Here is a 9,577-nt window from a genome sequence, read left to right as displayed (position 1 = left end):
CCCATTTTAAAATTTCTAACCCATGTTTTGAAAAATGTTTTGCCAAAATGTTTGTTGCTGAACATTTCCCTTATTTATTAACTAATGAACCCAATCGAATCCCAAAAATAAAGTGATGTGACTAATCCTCTCAGGGATGCGTTGACTGACACTTAATAAACTAAAACATTAAACTAAACTTCTAAACCAGCTTTTAGAGTCACCCAACACAAAGTAAAAATTATCAAATTTGCAATTAAATCTTTTATCATTGGAGCGCATTCGAATGGTACTACTAAAAAGGCAGATCAAGGAAGGAGGGAGCAGATAATCATCATCTTGATTGGTCGGGTCATCAATGACCAATAAGACTTAATCTGGTATCACACTCCCACTTTTAGCAAATAAATTCCTTTGGCAGCTAACAAATTCCCTCTCTTTTCTCAATTTTGTACAACGTTGCCAACTAATAATAATGTTCAAGTAGTACTGGTTCATCTTGGAGTGCGTTAGTAAAAATTGGTGGGGGCCAATAGATTCTCTTTCAAAATATTATCACCAAAATACCCCCTTTAATATAATTAATGAAACCCAAGGCACCACCACCACCAAGACAAGTGAAACACCATTTTCCCAAAATAAAAAAACACTACGGAGGGCAAAAGTATGAACAAAGTCCTCCCTCCCTTCCTTCCAGATGATCCAGTACAACGAGATTATAATTATAAATTAAAAAAAAAAAAAAAGAAAAAAACGAAAAATAGAGAATTTTCTTACAATACTCTCCATGATTCCAAAGTTGGAAAGCTATGAAATGCATCAAACTCTAAGCTTGAGATACCCTCAGCTACTGGAGAAAACGACACGTGTGCCTGAGAAGTCTCTGTGGACCCAACTACCTGTTGCTGCATGTGGTTACTACGGTTGTTGTCCAACAAAAAAGCCGATGTATCGAGAGTTGGTAAACAGTAGCTGCTCTGTATCCGGTTTCCCGGTCGCTGAGGCTCTGGTTTCAAAACAGGAGCTGCCGACACGTGTGAGTTACCGAACCTGATGCCAGTCACCTGCTGCACCATCTGTCGGAAGTTGGAAGGATCAGCTGTGATGAAGGTGGTGGGAGTTCTCTTCGTCGTTCGTGATTTACGCTTCGATATCCGACCGTTTGAGATTGTGTTTTGATGTTTTGAAACAGAATTGGGAGTAGGAATCGATTCGGGCTTGCCAAGGTTTAGAAACGAAGAGTTCTCAGATTCAATTAGGGTTTCAGAATCGCTAGAGAGAGATTTCTGGAGAGCTTTTGTTAGAACTTCGGTGTCGCGAGAGAAGGCTTCAGACATCCATGACTCTGGGAAGGATTTACAGAACGTCCATGGTTCGAGACTCGCTAAGTTGTTAGAAGACGCCATTTCTTCTCTCTTCTCTCTTTAAAGAAATTAGGGTTTCAGGAGAAAATCAACTGAAATGAAAAGACTAAAGATTTTCAGAGATTGAATCCAAAATGTTCAATTATGAGGATTACAAGCAACAGGAGATCCAAAAGGTAGTTAACAGCATGAAATAGCCCAAATGTTACGAAAACTGCTGGAGTTATGAACTTGGAAAAGGAGAAATCACCAGAAAGTTGAATTATTTCCGAATCTGAGTATATTTGGAACCATTAAAAAGTCCGATTTAACCAATCGAAGCTATTCACCCCGAAAAAGAGCACAGAAGAAATGCGTGAAATTGAATTAAAATGGATGGAAATTATTATTATTATAAATAAATAAAAATTCAAATTTTGACGATTCTTCTTCAGCAAGTGAAGTTATAAAACTACAAAAGAGTAAATCTCACAACAGAAACCTAGAATGAACTCGATTAAGTAAAAAAAATCCTCTCAGGAGAGATTGAAGATCAGAAGATAATCGCAACCATTGAAGAAGAATAAGGGGGAAGAAAGAAAGAAAGAAAGAAAGAAAGAAAGAAGAGATTGGTGCTGTAGAAGTGAGAGTGATCCTCTATGTCACTTTAAATAAGTCGGTGGAGCAAACCGCGTTGTCCGGATACGTTTCACTGATTCTGTAAGTAAACCCAAGTTAGTATTTGACTCGATAGTTGGGTTAAATAAGGGATTTATGTACTTTGTTTTATGGGTTTGACGGTCCAGCCGCGTCGTCCACGTCGTTTACTGGAAACTACTAAGCAACTTCAGTATGGTTCCCATAATAAAAGAAAATATGACTTGGCTTTAAAATTTAAATCACTAATTATAAATAGGATAACGAATAAGCGGTGCGGTACTCAAAATATCTTGCATTCAACGTGTAACACGTCGCGTCATTGTATACGCAACACCAGATCGTTGATGATTGAATCGAAATTTTGTCAAAATTGGTTCAATAACGTACGAAACCTAAATTAAGATTTTTGTTAGTCCAACCATTTATCTTAAATAATATTTATAAAAAAATTAATTGACCAGAGGAAGGTACACATTGAAAATACCTCCTCCTAAGATATTAGGATTGAGACTACGATTTCCAGTCTCTCTAAGCGGAGTAAGCTCCCTTCTCCTTCTCTTCTTCGATTTGGTCGCTACGCTTCGCTTTTGTTGGTGCCTTGGCGCTGGAAAGGGGGCCAAAGAGGAGAAAGCTTGCATTTAAAGGTGGTAGGTTAGTAGTTGAAGATCCTATAATTTCATATCCTTTAGTCACAAAGACAGTATCTGCTATCGAGAAGAGAGGCATTTAATAAGCAAGTCATGAAAAGCGTAAGCGAAGGAGATGTTTTGGTATTCTTCCCAAATGGGGATTGAACGTGCCTTTAATTAGAACGTACTAATAGTCATTTTCTTGCTGGGTCTGAAAGATAAGATGGAGCAAGCAGAGGATGCATTGACGGAAGATCTTTATATGAATCATATGCTGAAGTACCACCCTATGAGTAGATATATAGGAAAATAAGTCAATATCGCACACCACTAGCTAGCTAATGAGATTCCATTGATACAGAACCAATTCCAATAGATTTATTGAACGTTACCAGTGACATGCATCCAACAAGAATTGAACCTATGAAATTGCCAATCATGAGTTGGGCACTCTATTCGGGTGGTACTTGATGGAACGGAACCTATAAAAAAGTGCTTCAAGTGCTCAGTTACTATCCCCGTCCTTGTGCGTATTCCCACGTGACTGGCCAACCCGCCTTCCACCTCTACGTCAAAAGTGACTCTTTCCATTGGGTTATGTTGATCGTATTGTTTTGACCGAAAAAGTTAGAATTTTGGGGATAAGTTCCATCGTAACTATCATTATGACATTCTTTTTAGGGGACGAAATGACGATGTGCTAATAGCAAACAGAAGCCCCCCAACAAGTGAAGGTTGAAAGTAGCGCGCTAGTAGCAAGGCCCCTCTAGAGACTGTATAGGTGTAGTGTAGTCATTTTTGGTTATGGTCGTATCTTGCTGGGTACGATCATAGCTTCATTCATTCGTTGAACCTTGGAGATAACCAGCATTGATATCAATCACCACACCACCTCTGTCATACATACGACATTACACGACGTGAGAGTACATGAGAGATATATTCCATCTTGCCTAAAGAAACATATGGAGATAGGTTGGAGTTGAAGGCCAAATTGATCCTCAGTCCCTAATTCGAGTTCAAGTAGATGGGGGAATAACACTTTCCAAGCGTTCAGGTTCACTCGGAGATTTGGCAACCACCATAAGAGGTGTGATGTACATGCACCCATTTCAAGGGTGTGCATGTACATCAAAAAGTCAGACAGTACTATGGTATGGGACGCTTAAGAAGTGTTTCTTGAACTCCAAATAGGTACCACCCTTTATTTCCGCAACTGAAAGTTGTACTTGATCTGTCATTGAAAGAAATTATTGATTCTGAGTTTGATTTAGTTTCTGAAGCAGCATTTTCTTCTGTAAAGGCACTTGATTCTCCTGATTTCACTTTGCTTCTCCTAGTCGTCGAGCCTAATCGACTCAACTCTTTTCCCTGCCCCCCAACCTCTCACTTCATTTCATTCTTCTTCTGTACTATTGCTTGAATGAAGACACCCAAATGACTAGTAATGACACGATATGCACATCGTGGGGGAAAAAAATCTAGGTACGTATATTTCACAACAAACCTGTTACAATAAGACATACGGAAACACGCATGGGTTCAAGGAAGGGATCTCCCGAATATTGGGTAGCTGTCGTTAAACCGAGTCGAATACTTTATGAAATGGGTGGAGTATCCAAAAATGTAGCTAGATAATCTATTTCAATAGTTGTGTCCAACGAGAAATAATAACATCATTTTCCATCGGATTGGGGAGGCAATAAAGTGTTGGGTTAATGAGAGCTCAATTAGGAGGTACATAATCCATTCCCAACGAAGCAAGATCCCAATGTGAGTTATCTTCTAATGAATAAAAAGAGGAGAAAATCTCGCTTATATATAGTAATAGTACGTTGATGTAATTTCATTGGGGGTAGAAAATGGGAAAAAAAAATTCCGTAATGAATTGTTGGCATCAGTTCTTCATTTTTCTACGTGAACCAAGGAGAGAGTGAAAGCGCCCTTGATCTGCGTGGTACGCAGATCCGCTTTTGACCTTAGAGGTTTGGGAGTCGCTACCTAGCTATTACGGTTTAGGACCGAATAGAGACTCGAAACGGATAAATCAACTAATCTACTATAAAAAAATATGGATCCGGGGATCACGTTACGGGGTTGGAAGGTGTTAGGCATCAACCCCACCCAGCAAATGCCGGTCTCTACTAATTCCCAAATAAACTACATCGCTAAAAGACCTAAATAATAAAAAGATTACGAAATTTATACATTTTCGAAGACAACGTTCTCGTTCCCTCAGATCTGACAGAGTAACTCCTTGTACAGTATTCCTCGCTTCATTCTGTCTTCGGATCTGATTTCTTATCTCCGAGACGAGGTATCTTGTGACGCCCTGCCAAACGCTAACACAAATCCCAATGCCAAACCTCAAGGTTCTAGGTGTCCCTCGAAATTTCGGCATGGTCTCCTCTGTTTATGTTAACGTTTCACGGAATTCAAACCTGATAAACCAATTTGTAACAAAACCTGTATATAAAATGTAGATACAGGAAAATAACAACGGAAGACTAATTACATCTAACATGTAAGTAGATCAGAGTACGGAAGATTTATCAATATACAGGCTTACCAAAACACTCTCACTCTAACATAGGCCTAAACTCTCAATCCAAAAACTACATACACCCTGGGTGAAACTGACAACACTAAGGGATGTGGCCCTCGTGTTCACCAGGAAATAAACTTTGATCGTCGATCTGACCTACCAGATACTCCTCAATTACTGACTCTACGCCTGCCTCGATAGCTGCAAGTGCTGAAACTAAAAAAAAAATAGGAAGGAAAGGGTGAGTAACAATGGTTACCCAGTAAGTCCACAGCCAATTCCTACTAATAACCCTTCCTAAGCATGATCGAATAAAGCATACTGAATATTTTTAATACATGCAAGGTTTTACAAGATAAAATACGATCAACTGGTACATATAGCCAGAGATGAGCAACTAAATAGTTTAAAGATTACACATGGCATCAATCATCCATACTCATTATACATTTTCCATTCTATGCAAATACCGTTGACAACATTAAAACGATAGACATGCTTTTCAGTTTATAATTCGAAATATAACAACAGATACATAATACAAGTGGTGGAGTATTGGAATTAAAGAGTTGGGATTCATGACTGGATCGCTCCCAGTCAGGACATGATATTCCCCAATAACATCGTAGTTCCTGATTTTGTGGTTGATCGTGTCTACCACGCTTGCGGAACCATTTATCCGGCTCAGGCTGGCCGTTTGACGTGACCGTAAGCAATGGGTCTCTTTTCGATGTGTCAGAACGTTCGACTACTACTAGATTGTTAGTGATCACTGACTAATCATCTTCGTCTATGCCTATCAGGCGTGCATGTGATTCTCAAATGACACTCCACTCGTATACGACCACCTTTACAATACACGTTCACTGGTAAAGATAAGAAAGGAATGGACCCGGATTCCAGTTGTGACTCCACTCTCATACGCGTCCCATACCACGTATGAGTTTGGTGGTCCCTACCGTACATCCCAAGATAGTGCACCCCTCCGGATGATGTGACGCACTATCCCTTCAGGCATTCACAAACCCTTTAACAGCTCACAAAATAGCTACGTATATATATGATTTTTCATTTAAAATAAAAGAGAAATTAACAGAACAGGGTTGAGAACGGATATCCAGTTCCTACCATGCAACCGTGGCCAATCGGCATAAAATAAATAACAGTACTCAGCGCAAGCGCTAACATAATCGGAAATAAACATGCAACCCTTTCATTAATAACCTAGATATCCTTTCACCAACCTACACACAACATACAATGTAAAATGCAGACATCACCCCTCGGGTGTGATTCTGACATTTTATCGTTTATTCCCTTTTCCCATTCTCTCAACATTCTCATTTTTCATCCTTTCAAATCAACCATTCATTTTCAATATTTCAAAGTCATTCTTTTGGTCTTTCCATTGAAAACCATCAAAGTTTATTTAAAAACAAGGTACCGGCGATGCACGGGACCAAAGCTGTTAAAACTAAGGGAAGCTGGTGAAAATTGGCTAAGTATCGGAAACTCAATTTTTCAAAGTTCTCGAAATTGAAAACGGGTTTTTCGAAATGAAAGTCTCGATCACGAGATTCGCAACCATATAGTTTTTGTAATATAATTCAAAGTAATACGAAAGTTATTACATTTTGAAAACTTGCTGAAAACGTCGAAAAATACGTTTTGTTCTTGAAACCAAAATTCGAATTTTGATCCTTTGAGATTTGGATCTTAAAACCATTCCCATTGTTCCGAAATGGGGGGTAAAACCTTAATTTCATTAAAGAACTTAAAGTAAATGGAAAGTAAAAATTAAAGAGGACATTTACTGAAGTAAAAATGTTTTTAATGAAATAAAGGGTGAGAAATAGTGTATAAGGTGTGAGGAGGTCAAGCCAAGAGTCAGAACACTGTTCTGGTCAAAACTGTGTCTGTCGGTGGCAGTCGGTGGCAGGATCAATATGCTGTCGGTGGAACCGACAGAATACACATCGGCAGGTGTCGGTGGGACCGACGGTCCTGCCGACAGAACAAAGTTTTCGGAGGTTTCTTGATTTCATCGGTGGCAGAAGCAACATTCTGTCGGTGGGACCGACAGAATGCCTTCGGTAGGTGCCGGTGGCACTGACCCTACCCGCCTACAGCCTGAACCTCACTCGCGATTTTCGGGTTTTTGATCCCTTTTTTCGATTTCTTCTTCCATTCTTCGAACCATTCGACCCACCCACGATTTTGTTATCAAAATTCGATAAAGCATAAACAAAACACCTACTTCTACCATGAATTTGAAATCAAACACCAATTTCTACGATTTAAATGCAAACAATAAGTTTTGTTTCAAAACCCTAAATGCACATTTGAGAAATCTAAAGTTACCAATAAGAATCAAAAGTCCCTTACTTGGTTGTGGACGTCGAACGTGATAAACTCACACAATGATCAAGGTTGGTGGCTCGAGAGTCGAGGTTGGGCTGACTTGGATGCGAAACGAGCGAGGGTTTGCAAGGTATCTGACAATGACGTTCTCCTTCGCTTCTACAATGAAATATATACCTAGCTCCTAACTTGATGAAGCCCTCGGATGGAATGTGTTGGGGTTTACTCGAGCTACCCGGCTGTTTTTTTTTATGGAGGATGGAGAAAACGAACAAGAATGAACAACCAAAGGTGGTGAAGTTGTAGCCCTCGTCGTGGCCAACAACTTTGCCTTCTTCGTCGAGGTTCAACTCGGCTTCGTTCGCGCACAAACTTGACGGAAATGGGTCGAAACCCTAGGGTGGAGAAGTGGCTGTCGTTTGGGGTTTTCTTAGAGAAGAAGAGGAAAGAATGAAATAAAAGAAATTAGATTCCTTTTTATAATAAAGCTGAGGGGCATACTTGTAATTTTCCCCTTATTTCTAGTTTCGATCGTAACTTAACTATTCGGACTCGGAAAACGACAAACGAATATACCATTTCGAATAATTTTTCGATTCGGATCTAATGGTGTCATCAAATCTTTTCGATTCTCGCTCTAACGAAATTCCACTATTTTGGGTCCCACTTAACACGAAATTCGAGGATTCTATAACTTCTCTATCTGAATTCGAATTCGGACTTGCTTACAGGCTAATGTATATATTTCGATCCTTTTGAATTTAATGGCGAAGTTGATTTTCCTCGAAATTAATCATAACAAGATCCGAGTATTTTACTCTTAGTCTCTCTTTCGATATTTTCTTCCAAATCTCACCATTTAATTTCCTCGAGATATGAGTTGAAAATCCGGGGTGTTACATATCTCTTCTTTAGATCTAGATTCTTCGAATTTTTTTATGGATTTCGGGGTGTTTTTGAAGGGCTTCTAGGTGTTTTTCAAGCTAAAATCGAAATATGGGTGTTAGGCAAGGAGTTGGGACTTCAAAATTTGGGTTTAAGGGAGGCTAGGGAAGCTTTTTGACCTACTTCTCTTAGGATTTATTATTTTATACAAAAATAGGGTGTGAGGACCCCTGTTTATAGATTTTTTTTAAGTGTTTGTTTAGATAGAATTAGTGTTTAATTATAATTCTTTTAGTTAGAGTTATATTTTAATTAGAATTATTTTAGGTAGAGTTATATTTTAGTTAGAATTCTATTAAATAGAGTTATTATTTAATTAGGATTGTTAAATAGAATTATTATTTAATTAGAAATCTATTAGGATTTTGACTTTTGGTCTTATTTGATTGACTTTAATATCTTGACTTTGGTCTTACTTGATTGACTTTAATTTTGACTTTAGTCTTACTTGATTAACTTTAATATCTTGACTTTAGTCTTACTTGATTGACTTTAATATCTTGACTTTGGTCTTATTTGATTGACTTTAAGATTTTGACTTTAGTCTTAATTGATTGACTTTAATATCTTGACTTTGGTCTTACTTGATTGACTTTAATTTTGACTTTAGATTTACTTGATTGACTTTAATATCTTGACTTTAGTCTTACTTGATTGATTTTAATTTTTTGGAGAACCCCCCTCTATTATATCTTTAATTCTTTGGACCCCCAAATGGAGGGGTCCTTGAATAAATATCTTGGCAACCATCAACAATTTTGCCTGAGAGCTTAATTGATTGATTTTTTTTGTTCAAAATTTTAAATTAATTTTATTAATGTTTCACTTTAATTATTTAATAATTTATTTATTAATTTTGAAAATTTTAATTATAAAAATTGTAAAATTATCGTTTTACCCCCGGAGAGGACTTTTTGTGTTTCAAGTCAGTTTTTGATGTTCTAGGATGTTTTAGAATCAATTTTTCGTAAGGAATTCAATGGAAATATTGGTTTGTGTCATTTATGAAATTTTGTGTGTGGAATGGTCGTGAATTTTATGAGGGGTATTTTTGTAATTTTATCAAATTTTGTGAAAATTGGCGAAATGATTTATTTGATTTCTACTTGTTTTAT

General features: G+C 37.8%; 1 protein-coding gene across 1 annotated transcript; it reads right to left on the bottom strand.

The window, feature by feature from the left end:
- Nucleotides 1-618: 618 nt before the first annotated feature.
- Nucleotides 619-1,966, bottom strand: LOC147396346 (calmodulin-binding protein 25-like). The gene has a single exon (XM_086451511.1). It carries the CDS (start codon nt 1,383-1,385, stop codon nt 753-755), a length of 633 nt encoding a protein of 210 aa, XP_086307637.1. The 5' UTR covers nt 1,386-1,966; the 3' UTR covers nt 619-752.
- Between the last annotated feature and the right edge of the window lie 7,611 nt (nt 1,967-9,577).

The sequence above is a fragment of the Akebia trifoliata genome, chromosome 8 (genome assembly GCF_017979445.1).
Source record: "Akebia trifoliata isolate Shusen 1 chromosome 8, ASM1797944v1, whole genome shotgun sequence".
Classification (NCBI taxonomy): domain Eukaryota; kingdom Viridiplantae; phylum Streptophyta; class Magnoliopsida; order Ranunculales; family Lardizabalaceae; genus Akebia; species Akebia trifoliata.
Note: the sequence above shows the minus strand (reverse complement) of the source record. Positions and strands in the feature narration are given on the sequence as shown.